The sequence below is a fragment of the Pieris brassicae genome, chromosome 4 (genome assembly GCF_905147105.1).
Source record: "Pieris brassicae chromosome 4, ilPieBrab1.1, whole genome shotgun sequence".
Classification (NCBI taxonomy): Eukaryota; Metazoa; Arthropoda; class Insecta; order Lepidoptera; family Pieridae; genus Pieris; species Pieris brassicae.
Window position 1 is genome coordinate 14,973,387 of NC_059668.1, and position 18,988 is coordinate 14,992,374.

General features: G+C 30.5%; 1 protein-coding gene across 2 annotated transcripts in view; it reads left to right on the top strand.

Annotated features, from left to right (window-relative positions):
- The window catches only part of LOC123708826 (neuroligin-4, Y-linked-like), a 49,467-nt gene that overhangs the window by 19,162 nt on the left and 11,317 nt on the right, over nucleotides 1-18,988 (top strand). The window contains exons 1-4 of one of the 2 annotated variants that reach the window (XM_045659739.1): nucleotides 3,825-3,959; nucleotides 5,591-6,048; nucleotides 9,393-9,610; nucleotides 15,538-15,690. In XM_045659739.1, the coding sequence (XP_045515695.1) occupies nucleotides 5,714-6,048; nucleotides 9,393-9,610; nucleotides 15,538-15,690 (706 nt within the window). In that variant the 5' untranslated portion in view covers nucleotides 3,825-3,959; nucleotides 5,591-5,713. Of the gene's footprint in view, nucleotides 1-3,824; nucleotides 3,960-5,590; nucleotides 6,049-9,392; nucleotides 9,611-15,537; nucleotides 15,691-18,988 lie in introns of those variants that run through there. The other variant, XM_045659740.1, reaches the window with a different exon arrangement.

Sequence of the window (18,988 nt, forward strand, 5' to 3'; positions counted from 1 at the left end):
AACGGTGAAGGAAAACATCGTGAAGAAACCGGCTTGTCTTAGACCCAAAAAAGTCGACGGCGTGTGTCAGGCACAGGACGCTTCATTTACAGATGATTATGAAACAGATACAGAAATCTGAGGCCCAGACCTAAAAATGGTTGTAGCGCTATTGATTTTGTTTATTAATTACAGCTAGATAGGATTGTGTTAATTATGTTTATTATATAAAGCCTCTATAACGATATTTTTTTTGTATATTTTCATAGTCATATAATGCAAAGCATAAGTGAGAGTGGTGGTTTATGCATGGAAGATGCACTCAATAATTAGTAATATTTGATAGTGACAAAATGTTGGCAACCCTGTACCTACTCACATTACTCTGGCCTCATTTAAGGCAGACTAAGCGGTTTTAACGGAAGAAATTTTTATAATCTCAGCCATTTCTGTTTTTGTAGCGAATGACAAGTAGTCATCGTTAGCTCAAATTGACCTTGGCCCTTGGATTACTTAAATGGTGTGATGAAAATGGTAAAGGTTTTGAGCTGCGGCAATTTATAAAGTAATTTAATGTAATAAACTGTCCGAAATTGTGTTGACTGTCTAAAAAAGTCCAGTTAATTTCATTGAAATTCTAGTTTGTGTGTTTGTTCTAGTAATGTGATCCTAGTTTTTTAACAAGACAAAATATTTGAGCCTTTTATGCATTGCATCAATAGTAGGTAAACGTAAATAATAATACACCAAAATACAAGAAATGAAAAACATTTTTATTCTAATTATTCCCTTATTCATTGCCGAGCTTCAAATTAGCAGAATTATCCAGTTTCTCGCCTCTCCAATTATTCGCGAATATAGCAGAATAAACACTACTTATCCAGAGCTTGATATAATCGGTAGAGAGTAATTAAAAAAAATATATGTCTCCATCTGATACCTAATCCGCATTGTAAAGCATTGAAAAATCTATAGTTGGAAGTGTAATATTTTTATATTTTGATACATATTCACAATAATTTACATGTTTTTTAGAATGTTATGTATATAAAATATTAAATATAATGTGGTGAACTTTAGTAAATAAATAAATGATATATGTTTACACAACAAGACGTAACTCGGGCAGAGGAGTGGAAGTGATAAATTGTAAAACCGTTACCTTGTCATACCTACACATACATTTGTGAATTCGCTCCATCTACCGTCACGTAATAAATATTAAAATGAGAAATCATTGGCGCTACAAATGATAATTGGTACAAACACCTCATCTGATGTCCATAGACATCGACAATGAAGAGACTTGGAAGTATGTAGTTTTTAATATAATTGGTACGCTTTCATATATAAGAATAAAATATAGGCTGCTTCTACAAACGAATGTGTAAAAAGTGCCTAATAAACGCACAATGGACCTATTGAGAGTCTAAGTGCGGAAACTGAGTCCACATACATACATACAAGTGCCTAATAAATCCGTAGTTATGGAATGATACACAGGTGTACGAAAGGAATTTTGTATTAGATAAATTAAATTCAGCTGCAGGTATTGTTCATTATATTGAGCACGGCAGTTTTCAATACTCATAAAAAACAACAACATAGAGGTAATCTGTAAAGTTCCCAAGAGATTTAGGCTAAACGATTTCTGTAATTCCCTTTCAAATGATTGATGATAAATATCAATTTGATATCAAGAAAGCTTTTGCTGAGTTGTTTTAATTCACTAATGGGCCGTAAGTTAAATGAAGATAAATATGTTTTTCCTAAGCTCTCTATAGAAATGAGATTAGGTTTACACTTTACTACATAGTAAGGTGTTTGGTACGCTTTGTTATTTTATCCTGAATTTGTACATTATTTTCGTCATCCAATAATTTTTAGTGTAGTAAACTTAGTAATAAATTTTACATGTATTTAAAAAAAATACTTTTGTTTGTTATATGGAATGTTTGTTCTGTATGCAAATGTTTTTGCGATCATATTTACTCTTCAAATGTATGCAGGTTTAGTCAATTTTGTAAGTTTAAAAAAATTGTATGGTATTAGCGGTGTTTAATTTTGCATATTACAAAGTTTTAAAGTTCAAAATGTAAAAACGTGTACCTAAAATCATTCAATGCTATATCCTAGTGGTCTGTATTTTCACTTTGTTATTTCCAAAAACTCAGTAAACTACGGTTTAATTGGCTTCGTAGTTTAATTAAATACGAATGAAATTTATGTGAATAAATTTATAATTAAGAATAATATTGGCTTTATAAATGTCCAACATATTTTATTTTTTTCATTACATTACATTTCATTAAGTCGTTTGCATTATATATTTGGGTGTTTTTATTGTTGCCAATGTGAGGTAATGTTGTATATTATTGATTTGTAATAGGTCGTAATTGCAATTAAAGCGGTTTAAAAAGGTAAAGAAAAATTAGTATTAAAGAATGTTTGTCATTTTAACTCTACAGACATGACTATTTCTTCAGTATTAGCTGAACACAAGACTTTACAAGTAACAATTCAAATTAAACACCGTAGATTTTATCTGCATGAAGAATAAATAAATAAATAATAGTCCATAAATAATCCTTATTTATTTCTTTCAACTACTATGGGCATTTGAAATACAATATTTTAATAACAATCTTCGTTGCAACGTACATTTTGCATCATTAAAATACTAATATAAATAACATTTTTATTTTCTAGGTCTATAATTTCACTTGTAGTGCTCCAACAAAGTACTTTGCTACGAAAGCTTACCGTAATGCTATGGCCTCATCACTTTGATGGCAATTAGTGGAACGGAAATAAAGCCCATATTGTACCCAGAATTACTCTTGTCCACCCGATACGGTACTTTTGCAAGCTTCACCTGTCTCGCAGAATAAATGGGTAATTGAATGGCGGTCGCCGATGCCTGATAGATGGCCATTATTCGTGAAATTCGCTGGTTTATTCCACTTTAGTTTGAAATTTATATGAAATATCAACATATAGACTAATCTGAATTTTGGTAAACGTGAAAATTATCAACAAAAGTATAAAATGAATAGACTAAACGTCTAATAAATGAGCATTATGTTTAGTATTTATATACAAAGTACATACTAAAATCTATGTATTATACATGATGGTGCACCGTTCAAAATATGATTCTCATGCCACCTCATGTGTCAGCGCATCAAAGGCTGGTCAATATTCATAGGGTTATCTGAACAGGTTTCGAGTATGTTGTCATATGCTTTGAACTAACTAGGTCTACTCTACCAGGCTTGGGAAAACATATTGATTTTCTTCGCTTCATTTCGAGTGCACATTGATAAAGGGCGAATATACGTGAGTTGCAACGCAAGAAGAGCTTTCATTAATAAATTAAAAAGTTCATTTCATTATAAATTGCAATCGCGTTAGAGCTCAGTAAAATGTTCAACTAAATCGTCTATTTGTATAACATACCGCCTAGTCAATACATTTCTATATTAATATTTAGTTACATAAGCCGGTGTTTATCTTGAAAAGTAACTAATAGTTAATCTACATACCCATTCAAATAAATAATATAATCATTATCCAGGCCCAGAAAACTACCCAAAATCTATTAGAATAAAACATTAAAGCGTAGTAAAATAAACAATTCAAGTAATTTAAATGAGGCGTAGGTTGTGACCTCCAAGGTCTTGAAGATAAAACAATTTACGCAGATGCTTAGAATCGTATTTTTTACGCCGCCGGAGCGAATAAACCCAGGCGAATTCGAGTTAATTACAAAGTTATATCGTTCTGTGTACTAATTACAGTTGAGAATTTAATTGCGACATTGCAAGGCAGTTTAGTGAGAAATTTCGAGACTGATCGCACACTTTGCAGCGCGATTATCATTAAAGTTTTGAGACTATGTTTGAGTTAATCTTAACTGTCTAGAGCATGTGCTTTTACGTCATCTTAGCCGTACGTAGCTGTCTTAAAGCTTACGTGATGTAAGTACGAGCTCAATTATTGACAAATAAAAAGACACTAGACGGAGTTCCCGACCAGTCCCAATGTAATATCCCAGTATAATAGGTTAAATTTAGGTCAGTCCAGAAAGCCCGGGCTTTTTGAAGAAAGAAGAATGAAGAATTTGGTTACGGCAATTCCGGAATTCTTACTAATACACACCCTCATACACTAAATACATATCCTAGCGTTAAACAACCGTATATGTGTAACAAACTTTAAAGTACTTTTAGTATTAATTGTCTCTTTCGTATCCGTAGAAGTCTAGTTGAAAGGGAAATATATCTTTACTGGATACCATTTTACCTGGATACGAATAAAGTACTGCTAACCAAATCTATTGCCATGAAATATGTGTTTATTATTTTAAAATTAAAATTCAACATTTGATGTTTTCATACAAGAAAATACAGGTTAGTATCTTGTTGTATGTAATAGACAAATGAAATTTATTTAAAAATAAAAGCTTCAAGCAATACCTCTGATATACCTTTCCTTGATACAGTTACAAGCTCTGAATTATTTATCATAAAACAAAAGATATCAAACATGTACCGAATGAGGCTTCATAAAAAAGGAATTGCTCATTGTCTATTCTGTCTTGTAAATCAATATCGTATACAGAAAATAAAAGCTGTATCGTGCCAATTTAAGAACGAACGTAAATAAACTTGCATGTAATAACGCTTAATAAACTCCGTCGATGTCTCACGATCAATTAAATTGATAGAACAACGTAGTAAATAAACAAAAATAAATTATGTATATATCATATATATTAAACATAATATTTTTCCTATCTTTCATAACACCGGCGGCTGAAATTCAAACATATAAATAATTTTTATATGTTTGAATTTCAGCTTAACTTTAACATTGTTAATTTGCGTCGTAATAAACTTATACACTTGCAAAAATTTAAATTTGAAACAGACACCGGAAGCATTGTGGAATTGAATTACTGGGTTGTAGCATAGTCGTGAATAACTTAGTAAGAATGAAAAATTAAATACAACGCGATCATTAAAATACGAATGAAAGCAACCGAAACGAGTTACAAAAAAGAAACGTATATTTTCATAATAAATTTATATTAACGAGCGTGTAAGCCCGTGAGCCTTTCCGGCTTAAAGAACCTTTAAAATTCACGGTAGAACGTATTTATGTAAAAATGTATTGTAATGGTATTGTATTATATCACTATACTCATTTTTCACTCTGCGGCTATAATAAGAAAAATGTGCTGCGTGGTCCAAATCACGATATTTGGACCACGCAGCACATTCATAAACATAAACATTTATCATTTCAATAAACCTCGCATAAATAAAAGTTGTGAAGAGTAGAATTTAATACGATATCTCATTTAGTCGGCTAATATTGAGATATCAATTTGTTTGTCTGAAATTATATAATTTTAAGGTGATTAAAATAATTAGGTAATATTAATATTCAGACGTAATAAACAATAATAATTACAACTTGGATTGTATAATTCGTAAACTATTAGTTTGCTAGAGAACAATAGAAAGTTATTTAGATTTTCTCAACAAGGATTTATGTCAAACTCACTAAACCCTATCGCCTAACCGATCTCTGTTTATTGTTGCAGGATTCACAAAGTGTCAGATTAACGTGAACACCCCAATCAATCAAAATGCCCGAGTGACAAATGAACACATCCCCCAAAGACGCGTAGACAGAAATGGGTCTTCAAAGGTGATATCTACAGAAAATGGCTTCACAGAGACTGCCATTACACCTCTGCAATTCAATTAAACAGTATTTACAAAAAATACAAACGAAAACAAACTTTCGCAGTTCAAAGTTAGGGTTGAAATTAGATTGGCAAAGCAGGATAATATTAGTGTTATTGATAGTGCTACTGTTCAGTGTGACGTCGAGTGGTAATAGTTTCGGTAGGAATTCTATGCTGAGGACAAGAATAATTGGGACCCGGTACGGTAAATTACAGGGTGTGATATTACCTATGGATCAGCATAAGTACTTGAAGCCAGTAGAGGCTTATTTGGGAGTACCATATGCGACACCACCAACAGGATCAAATAGGTAATCAAACAACCCTACTTTCACAATTCTTTTTGTATGGTGTTAGATAATAAGATAGATCTGTTTCCCAGCAAAATTAAAAGATCTTTTTATTATTATTTAAATGTTTGTGACATGTTTATTAAATGTAAAAGACAATGGAGAATGCGACAGCCACACACACAACTATGTAATTGATATTTTTAGGCTAGTAGACGGTTTAGGTATAGTAGAGTCCAGGTTACATATACGGTTAACCACTTAATGATTAAACCATAGATATTGTTGTATGACCATGATGTACCATTGTATATGTAAACAATTTAATGTACGTTTCATTATTATCATGAAACGTAAATAATATATGTAATGTCAATGAAGTCATAATCTGTTCTTACATAATCAAACAATTATATAATTTGTAATTGGAAATCATAAAAGTAGTAGAGCCTGCCTAATAAGAATAATTACGACATAGACACATCTGCCTTGGTCCTACCAGATGTAATTATGAATATACCAACTTTAATATTTACCAATTAGAGCTTTATTATACTCGCGATTTTTTACTTCTATTTATTGAAGATTTAAATATACACAAGTTATTATTGTTACGGTAAACCAGATAGTAATAAAATTTAATATTAAGAAATGATAATAACATCTTTTAATAACTTTGTACGTAAAGTAATAAAGTCAAAGGAGAAAGATTCATTATACGGTTAACATCTCGTTATTTGAGTTCATGAAATTCCAAACAAAACAATTTAAACTTTAAACAAACAACTGCAGTAGTTTTATTGCTCTAAAGACTAGAATTGAGGTTTAAGTACAAGCATTTGTTTTATTTATAATTTTAAAGAAATTGGTGTAAATATTCTTTATAATAAATTCATTCTATTTCATTAACTTTAATTAGACTAGACGCGTTTAAGTTTTACATACATTTTGTGTTACTTATCTTATCTTTGGAGCAAACAATGTCGAAATTTCCCTTGGAAGCAGTGCGTAATTCCATAGACTCGTGGCTAAACAGATGTAAGGCTGTGTAAATTAAATATTTTTATTATTTTTTGCTGAGACTTTAATAAATATGTAGGTATAAATTTTAATAACATTACTTCATGTTGTATATCGTAAAGCATTTTTAGTTAGTTATACCATTTCGAAATCAATATTCCTAGTTATGACAGGACAACGTCTGTTGGGTCCGCTAGTATTAAATATTTCTAACAATGGTCGCAGAATATTTACAGGCTTTAGCATGAAGATATGGCGAAACCATGATATGATTAAAGCAGCTGAGATAGTAGTGAAATTTAATTTGATATTTACTTCAATTTGTACAAAATATATTATTGCCATTCTATTAATGTAACGAATCAATTTTAAATATACTTCATGCTAAGAATAGGTTCTACGTTTTAAAATTGGATCGTTATATATACCTAGTTCAGCCATAGGTTCTGTTAAAAATGAAAATGCATTTGTTTGTTTTTCTGGCGCGTATATATTAGGTCCTTACATATGAAATTGGCGTTTTGTCGTACTGGCCACTTTGACCTCAAATACCTGCTCTTTGGTTAGGAATTCCAAATTCAAATTTGTTCAGCTATTTACTCATGTATTTGTGCTTCGATGACCGTCATTCATTTGTTTTTTATTCTGTTTTTTTCTGTTTGCGTCACTCATTTTACAAAATGGAAAACTTAAAGTATCGCATTATTTACGAGTACGTGTTCCGCCGTGGCACTAGTGCTGCGGAAACGACTCAAAGGGTGAATGATGTGTATGGCGGTCATGTTGTAAAAGAAAACATAGTTCGTTTTTGGTTCCAACGTTTTCGTTCTGGAAATTTTGACCTGCAGAACAAGCCCCGTGGACGGCCTGAGACCCAAGTTGATAATGAAGTATTGAAGGCTATTGTGGAAGCGGATCCATCGCAAACCACGTCCGAGTTAGCTGCAGGCTGCGGTGTTAGTGATAAAACTGTTTTAATTCCATTGAAGAAAATTGGGAAGATTAAAAAGCTTGAAAGGTGGGTACCTCACGAATTGACTGAAGCAAACCGGCAAACGCGCGTCGACTGCTGCGTTACATTACTGAACCGGCACAATAATGAAGGTATTTTAAACCGAATCATTACCTGTGATGAAAAATGGATTCTTTACGATAATCGGAAGCGCTCAGCGCAATGGTTGGATCCTGGCCAGCCAGCCAAATCCTGGCCCAAGCGAAAATTAACCCCAAAAAAGTTACTTGTAAGCGTTTGGTGGACTAGTGCCGGTATTGTTCATTGCAGTTTTCTCAAATCTATTCTAGGCCATACTATTACGGCTGATGTCTATTGTCAGCAATTGCAAACCATGATGGAAAAGCTAGCAGCTAAGCAACCTAGGCTGGTCAATCGCTCCACGCCACTGCTACTTCACGACAACGCTAGACCACACACTGCACAACAGATGGCTACCGAATTAGAAGAGCTTCAATTGGAATGTCTAAGACATCCTCCGTACTCCCTGGACCTTGCTCCAACAGATTACCATTTTTTTCGAAATTTGGACAACTTCTTGCAAGGGAAAAAATTGAACTCTGATGGGGCAGCCCAAATCACCATCACAGATTTTATTGATTCCCGTCCGACTGGTTTTTTTAGTAAAGGGATCAATGAACTACCTATGAGATGGAAAAAGTGCATAGAAAACAATGGTTCATACTTTGATTAATTAAATATATTATATTTAAAAATATTCGACTTTTTGTTCCTAACATACAAAACGCCAATTTCATATGTAAGGACCTAATATATAGTTTTGTTGCTATTCCGACATGGAAACAGGAGACCTATAACTGGCCATGTAAAAAACATGAATTTTCAAGATTAATACCATAAACAATTAACGACTGTAATTATTTTATATGTATTTTATCAATATAATAACTCCGTTCGAAGCATTTGTTTTAAACAATATTAATTTTTCTTACATCCTCTTTGACGATATTTGCAGCACGTCTTGTTCTGTCAAAGTTATGTCAAACGTCATAAGGTTACAAGAAAAAAGTTTGAATTGTAAAAGCGCTATGCACCAAAAAATGCTATCGTAACAAAAGTCATGATTACTTAATATGGTGGTTAAATATTTTTAAATTTTCTAACTTTCCGCGCAATTTTCTTACTTTTTTCTTTCTTAAGAACTTTCTTCTGACAGTAAAAAACACAACAAAAAAAGTATTACAGACATCGGTCCAGCCGTTCACGCGTGATGTCGTGACCAAGGGTGATTCATTTATATATATAAATATAGGTAATTAAGTAGATTTCAAACTTACATTTACCTTAATATTTAATATATTTATATTGACAGATTCGCTCCAACCCGCGCTCCAGCTCCTTGGGACGATGTAAAAACCGTTGACCAAATGGGTCCAGTGTGTCCCCAACGGTTGCCAGACATTGATAACGAGACGCTTGCCTTAGAACGAATGCCTAAGGGCAGGCTCGAGTACTTGAGAAGGTTACTACCGCGACTGAAGAATCAGAGTGAAGATTGTCTGTATATGAATATTTATACGCCGGTTCAAGGTTAGTCAGCTTTAGTTTTCCATTCCTATAGTGGCAAAGACTTTAGTATATTTTAGACAAACGAACTTAAACAATAATAATTTATAGTATTTTTTCAGCGTTAGAGTAATGTATAACTTACAAGGCTCTTAAGTCTTATTATTATTAGAGATAATAAACCCAAATACATATATGAATGGGTTGAATTCTAATTTAATACTGTTCAATAACTTGTTAATTTTGTATTGTTGTGATTAATATCCAGTGTAAAGAATCACGTTATGGACATAGAAAATATGCATTTTGTGTAGTGATTGAAAAGTAGTGGAAAATTATAGTATGTAAATAAACTATACAATTATGTATATTTGTATAAACAGTAAGCAAACATTTATCGTTTAATCTAATAATAAATGATATTCGTGTTATTAACTTATTAAACATTGCCACGATACTTGGACTGCATAATTATTTTTAATTCTATATATAATTATAATATACAGTCATTACAAACTGCATATGAATTATTTGATTAAAACTTTTAATTACAAATTTCAAGCAAAGGATTTAATAAAATGCTTTATTAATATGAAAAGCTGATTGTTTTGCGATAAGTTATTCACTCTTTTACGTAATTATATGCCATTAAGCGGTCATAAATTATAGAAATGAACAGCCGTTATTTCAGGCAAATATTCGCTTTATTCAGAACTGTGAAATTTCCAACGTTTTCATAGTGCACCTGTTCTTATATTTGTAAAGTTATATGAAAGAATTGATGCCAGTAAAAATTATATCGATAACTTGAAAACATTTATGTTATTTTTGAATTTCGTATAATGTAATTTGTTTATTATTTATTTATTATCACATCTATCTTAACAATTACTACTAATGCGATAGAAACATACCCACATCGATTATCCTACAGAAAAACGTTAAAATATTTAAATAAATCTTATAACTAACGAACTATCAAACAACTCTTCAAGCAAGTCAGCCATTATGAAAATAATATCGAATATTTTTTTTTACATACAATGAAAGTTTTATATTTAATACAATTAAATCAGTATCCTATATTTTTTAAATTGAAATAAAGAAGAGTTTATTATCACTATAAGACCGGCAACGCACTCGTCAGCATACATATGTAATTCAGGGATGGCTATGTCACGATATCAGTTAAGTAAACTTACCGTGACACGAAAGAATAATTTCACTGTATTATCGTCACTAAAATTTGAATTTAATTTACACTTCGGTCTAAGTAACACGTGGTTGGCTATGCTAACACCAATAATTGAATTTCACGGTAAATTTAATTTATACTTTAGCCTCAATAATACGTGGTAATCATGATATTGAATTGTATCTGTATTATATGACACGTTTGTCGGTTTATCGACATCTGTTAGAATCTTTTGGAGTTATCAGATAATTGTGACTGTCAATTAATTATAGACAATTAATTTGCAATAAAATAAAATTGGGACTATAATTAAAGATCTAAGCTATCCTATCTCTTAAGTTGGACCAGACTGCTCACGGTGTGCCAATTTAATTTAAAATCGGTTAAGTAGTTTAGGAGTCCATCGCAGACAAACATCGTGACAGGAGATTTATATATATATATATATATATATATATATATATATATATATATATGTATATATATATATATATATGTATATATATATTAAGATTTGAGGCTTCACTTGTTTAGCCTTTTGCACTTAGGCGTAAAAAGCGTATGAATAAAAATATCCACAGTGCTAATTAACCTGCCTCATGAGGATGACATCCCATACACACTCACGTACATACTCTGGACAGACAACAATATTTTATAAAACTTATAATAGTTGTACTAGTATGTTATGTATAAATAATGAATAAATATATAAATTTCTATATATTCACATTTTATAGATAGAATAAATATTGATATCTCATATTTCATTAATGGCAAAGCCACATCGTTACTTGATATTGAAATTGTTTTGTCGGTTCAACTGATCAGTAAAATTTAGGTCACTGAAGCAAACAACCCTTGTTTATTTTACCTAGTTAATTAATATTTGTTATTGTTAATCTTCAAAAGCGGAAGCGTAGTAAGATAAAACGTTATTTCTTTACACACTGTTTAACAATACTCCTGGAAGACGGTCTGTTAAGTTATTGGTTTGAATTTAACAGCCAAATGAATGATCTTAACCATTTTAAGATTCCTAAGAGATATTCAATTACAAAGAACATCTACGAACAATTCTAGGGTAACATTAATTTCAATTCAATAGTTCTATAGAAAGGTAATAAAACTTAGCGAGAGTAATGAAATTTCAAGAAGCTCTTAGAGTAACGAAAATTTTAATCACAATCTGAGTCACCGCAGACCAGTCGACGTAAATAACAATAGCCATCGTCTTTATTACGTTTTTCATATTGTAATACATTTTGAATGCGAAAGTTTAAATTAGGTTAGTTTATATCTTTATGAAATTTTAAAGAAAATTCATTGTTACTGAATTAATAAACGCTTTGACATTCATTCATCAGTCAGTACACACGCTATACGAATATCAATAATTCTAAAAGTAAATAATTTGTCGAAATTTATTTTTTAGATATTAAAATTTATTTTAATTAGGCCCATAAGTTTTACCAAAAGTTTGCGAGAAGCAAGGCGAGAAATTAAAAAAAAAGGAGTAACCAGGAATTTTGCAGAACATGCAGATTTATATGTGCTTTGACGGTAAAATAGTATACGAATTTATTAATAAAGTGTGAACCGTAACTAGAAGACACAATGGTATATGTGGAAGTAGATAGAAATAAATACTAGTTGTAATTCTTTACGAAAACAAAAATATATTCTAATGACTTATTAATAACTCTCGATCACTGAAACACGCTATGATATCGCTTACGTACATATATATTGCAATCTAGGAGGCTTAGAGTTAACAAACAATGCTCCAAATCAAATGAAATAATTAACGCACAACCAGTGTTGGCAAGAATCGCTTTACTATTATAATTAAAAAGTCAGTAACGGTGGACAAACACCACACCCACTTACATACTAGAAGCCCAGAATTGTGTCATACGTGGTCTTGACAAAACACGAAATAGTGCTTCATTTGCATGTATATGAGATACATACCGTGCAGTCTGACTGAATGTCCACATTATTCATGGAGTCATGAATTATTTCGGCTATCTTCATAATGGGGGCGCTCTTAGGAAATATCCTTTACTTATATCTTTATTTTTATAGACCTTTGTATGTAAAAGTTCGATATAGAAGTGGCGTAGAATTTTCATATTTGTGAATGAAAAGCATAAGTACTCGTGCTTCGTATTCGAATGAAATTCAAAAAATATATATTTGTAATAATTTTTCACTATCAATTGTCCAATTGAATATTTTCATTAAAATTGACTATGCCAAACTATGAAAGAATAATAGATATGCTTTTTCAGGTGTCGATGCTGGAGTGGCCGTTAGTACCTAAAATAATTTGATATTAATTAACGTAAATATATTTGTACTAAAATAATTTGCTTTTTATATTAAAAGAAATTACACAATTACAAGGCAATGTCATCATTATTTTAAAAACATTAAAATATTTATAAAATAACTTGAAATATATAATATATATATTGTTTAATTTTAAACTTGTGTCTATTATTGAAAGGATTGTTTTGATTGTAAGAAACTCGTGTTAAGACTATATTCTTATGCATTAACAATATTTCAAAAGTTTATGATATAGCTATATGTATATAATAAATTGAAAAATCCAGCTATCAAAAAAGAAAACTCCGTAATAATTACAAAAATACAAAGCCTTTTCCATTACAAACGTGAAATCTCCGCTTAAACAGTGACAATAAAACGAAAACCTATCACACAATGCACAAAAGTCACATAAGAATAGTTCGTATCATTTTCCGAATCGTAAAGCTAAGTGAATGCGAAAGTAGGTTAAATTCAAACATTTTAAGTAATAGCTACTCCACTGTGTTTGTTTTGCTTGAAGATATTCCAAGTGGGCCAAAAGCCAGTCACTACGACGACTTTTTGTATTTCTCATGTTCTTTGATTTTCTGGTACAATTTGGAATAATTAACTTACTGAAATTACGAGTAACTGTCTAATGTAAAATATGTAACCTTTTATCACAAGAACGTACATAAATAAATTCTAAAATGCTCTATAAAACATAAGTCTAATTGTACCGTTTTAACCAAAGTAAAAAATATTTAATGGATCATTTCACAGCGTTAACATTTCAATTTAAAAGCCTATTTATGATATTAAGATATATTTTCAAAAGTGGTGCTTTTATGAAAAGTAATTGCTTTTTTCGTTATTGAAACAATATAACCCAGATATTATAACACAATTTTAGCATTAAATTATCTTTTTCCATAGATTCTAAAAGCAATACCTTTTATAACAAAAATCAATATTATTGAAAAAATTCGGAACGTTTTCGTCAAATATTGACTGCCGTTATTCAAATACCAAAGTGAATGTACATAATCTATCGTATCGGCAAAATTTTTTTATTGCCAAATATTCCGGCGCCGAAAGCTATCATCGAAATAGAAACGTATTTCAAACGCTTGATTTGATATATTGTTCACCGCAATTGAGAACAAAGTTTTGTATTTCAAATTGGAAGATATTTGTGGTAACAAAACAAATGTTCGGGTTTCATAATCATTATAATTAATTTTAAATTAAAGCTTTGGAACTGAACGTTTGGATTTTCGGATGTATGTATTTAATATCACTTGCGTGACTATTGTTTCAGTGTTAGGAATTGATAGTCTTTGATTTATTTATATCAAATACAATTTATTTTATTTCATTAAATATGTTCGCGATTATTCATCATCGTTTCGTACAAGTATAAAGTAACCTTCTTTTGCTTGAACCAAATCTAACTTAACATTGTTTTAACTTTGTAGTTAATTAGACTTAGTTATCTATATTGTATTTTTTTATCACAATTGATAGACGAATAAATTTTAGTTAATAGACATGATTAGTCGCGATTGTTAGACTACGATTGCAAAAACTGTCATATTGTTTTTAGTCTTTGCTGGTGTTAAACTATACTTTCATCATCATCATTATAACCCTCTTTATTTGGTCCATTTCTAAACGTAGGCTTTCTCCATTTCCCTCCAGTTTGTCAGTCTAATCGTAATTTGACAGTCGTTTAATATAATTTCATGAATAATAAATGAAGTGATACTGAGCGAAAGCTGTTAGATTTATTAATTACTAATGTTATATAAATGTTTAATTAGAAAATATGACTAAATTATATAAATATATATAAATAATATAAATTATATATAATATAAATTATATTGCCTATTATCATGGTGGCGTGTGTGACCGATTATTAACCGTAACAGTTTTAGTACAGAAAGGTCACCTGTAGAATAGTAACACAATCAACTGACAATTTATAATGTTTTGATTGAAAATGTTGAATTCTTTTGAAATTTCAATTCATTTAATATGGTACTAGCTCTCAAAAGCACTACAACGTTTCGATATATTTTGTCTAATCCTAGGTTTTATGTTAAATGCCCAGAGCTATAATATAACGTATAAACTGTACTCATGGGTTAAATGTTTAGTGAAAATATGTATACTATCTATCATCTAGTTATACAACAGGTTATATTGCACGTGTCACAACTTTACAACTTCAATAAAATTTGAAGTCAATTCGTAATTAAGTTTTCATTTAAAAAACAATGTGGAAGAGTAATTTATATTGGATATTTTTTTAGTATATAACTAAAATATTTAGTTTACTTAAGCGATAATAGACTTCATTCTGTTTTAGTTACAGCTGTTCTACAAACCTCATGCTTCCCAAAGACTAATCCAACTAACAAAACCCTTGTTTCAGTTGGTCCGACGTTACTTGCAAAGTATCCCGTGGTCATTTTCATACATGGCGAGGCTTTTGAGTGGAACTCCGGTAACGTGTACGATGGGTCCGTACTGGCGAGTTACGCGGGACTTGTAGTTATTACTATAAATTACCGCCTAGGTATATTAGGTATGTATTTATTTTTATTTCTACTATTATAAAGATAAATGAGTAGAAACTCATTGGCGCAATAAGGATACATTTAAAAAACGCATGAAAAATCCATGGAATACAATTTGATATTTTTGTAAAAATCCTGCCATGATAAAATTGATGTCATAATCTACGTATTGAAAATACAACATACCAACTTCGCAACAATAGGTTGTACACCACCTAGTGTGGTAACATTTCAGTGGACATTTAATAATTATTTCACGTTTGTTGTAAAGCTCTATTTTTAATAATTAAATTAATTTAAAAATTAACAGATTTTGTTGCTCCAAACCACACTGGTAGTCGCTGCATTCTTTAAACAAAACATTATAATTTTGAAATTGGTACTCACTGCTAATAGTTGTTGAGTTACGTATCCTGAAACCCATTAAAAATTTTAGGATTAAGTTCTTTAACGTATTGCTGCAATAATAGTTGCTTATAAACAATAAAAAGAAACGTCAGGTACAATTATATGTAATATAATTTTACAGACCCAATGAGAGTCTAAGTGCTGAAACTGAGTCCACCAACCATTATGCAATATAATAGATTTACGTTTACAACCCTTAAAGTAATTTTATTTCAATGCTGAGTGTTTATTTGGTATACGCTAATCTGGTAATACCATGAATAATAATCCAAGAGCGTTATAAGTCCTAAGAAAAGTTGTTGTAATCCACGCTCGCTCGCACAGTGAAGGAAAATATAGACAAAATAGGCGTGACTTACTTGCATATTAAGGAAGACCAAGAGCCATGCCTAAGAGCCAAAAAAAAATACGTGTGTCATGCACAAAAGGATTACGCCGTTTTTTTTGTAAAATGATCATGAAGGAGATATAGAAATCTGAGGACAAGACCGAGTGTTGTAGTGCCTTTTTTATACCAATACTTATCAATTAACAACTTCTTCTGAATTTGCTGCTATTTAAAGAGTTGTTCGCATAGAAAATGATAAACTTGGGCTAAGATTAAAAATGACTGCTTTTAAATGAAGAACATCTGTAAAGATTTAGATTTTACCAATTACACAATAAAATGTACACAAAAATGGCAACCTTGATTTTATACCAAATAGAGTGATTAATCAATTTACTCTGTATTAACGGAAGATTAATTAGATAAAGTAATTAGTAGTCGACAGGACCTAATTTTGTCCTAATGTAATTAATTTTGTTTCCGCATTGCGCTAAATTTAACGAATCATTGTGCTATTTTTATAAACATTTTTTTTGCTACTGCATTTATTTATTGTATGAATTTAATTAATTAAAATGTACAAGTTTTAATTTAAAAAATATATAGGAACAAGCCTTATTTCGGCTTTGTTCGATTGAAATTATATTTGAAGTAGGCAAGTAAATTAGTAGCTTTGTTTTTAATTGACTACTAAAAGGTTCTAAATTAACAAACAATTGTTATTATATGTTTTATCTCTTATCGTATACACAGTGCATTAAATTTTCACGTAGAAGCGTGCTATATATTTTCATTGCAATATATTTTAAGTACAGGCACTGTCGCGTTTTGTAGTTACTCCAAGCACTGCGCTCAAAGCCATACACACATGAAAATGTCGCGATAATGAATTCATTAAAATTTAAATTACTTCAGTAAATCCATACTAAAATGTGTCGTATGTTTTACGTCATATAGTTCACATTGGAATAAAGTGTATTAACATTAAAGTCACTACAAGAAATGTTTAATTAAGCAAAGTGAAACGTGACGAAGCCATCGTTGAAGAACTTGCATAATTTTATTGAACGCTCAAGAATAATCAAAGATTCTTTCATTTGATTTTTCTACTACTTAGGACGCTTCAAATGTACAGATTTACATACCAAGGAATTCATGGTGCCTTTTTATAAGGAAGATTAAATTTTGAACCCTCGTCACTGTTGAAAATTTATTTACAAGAAAACATAGAACATGAGCGGCATAATCGTTTAGAAGCGATCTCTTCCAGGCAATCCGTAGTAAAAGAGAGTTAAAAATAGCACAGAGAAGTGTGTAAGAATATAAGATGTGTAAATGTAATAATCTTATACATAACAATATTATTTAAAGTTAACAAATCTTTTAAAAGTTTTCTCGTAAACACCTCTTAACAATATCCTTTCCGTTATTTAACCGTGAATATTTTTTTTGTAATTGTAAATATATTATTTTTATGTATTTGAGAACCGTGATATAGAACCGTTTGCATCGTGATTTAGGACTCTTAAGATTATATATAAGTATTTCCTTTTTTATTTTTAGTTTTTAATTGTATAAGTCTACATCTCAAATTTAATTTTTAAAATTTAGTTATGCACTTCACAATAAGTATTTCTTTTCCTTACTTTTACGGTTGCCTGGACGAGATCGCTTGTTAGAGATTGCCCGCCCGTTGCCTCCTTAATTTATGTTATCTGAATGTATATCACTTGTCCCGGGGGAACAAGGCCGTAAAAGCTAAATCTATTTTTTTTTTCAGTAAAAACCAAAAGAAAGAAATTCTATTATTACTAGGATACTAAGTACATAACATTTACAATTTATAAATATCAGATTTCAGATTTTTTTCTATTCGTTGATTAAAACATTAATGTTTTATATTTAGTGTCGAAAGTCAAAAAATTACTAAATGTATATTACAGTACTTCATCTGATTAGACTGAAGAGCAAAAGTGTTTACGATTGTTTCACTGTTTAAACATAATTACGGACGACACAGTAACCACACATTACGACGGCAAATTTTTACGAATGTTTAGAACGTAATAATGTACATATTACTACTGTTTTAAATATTATGATCTTGGTGAAACAGGCATTATTACCATTCTTTATTTATTTTTTAACTGTCGAATTAACTTTACTAATTATTTAGTAGAATTACAATATAAACTAAAACTATCTTTATGTTTCTTGCTATCTATTTACACACAACATGATTTCCGAAGAATAAACGAGGATATCTCGTGATTTTTTATAGTAAAATGATTAGAAAAACTTAAAAAAAATTACAGTTATAATACATCAGCCGAGGAAGTCAAAAATGAGGAAACATTGAAATAGTCGTAATACTGCTTTACGACTTTGTTCCCCGGGGCAAGCGATATGTACTAAATACGTAATGCAACAAAGTGTTAATAAATAAAGCTTGAATTCTCGTTGATATTTCACATTTTATTGGCACTTTTCTAAGCAAGCTAAATTAAACTTTCTTTGGAACTGCTGGGACTATTTATTCTAACAATATTCCTTGTTGTAATAAGCCTATA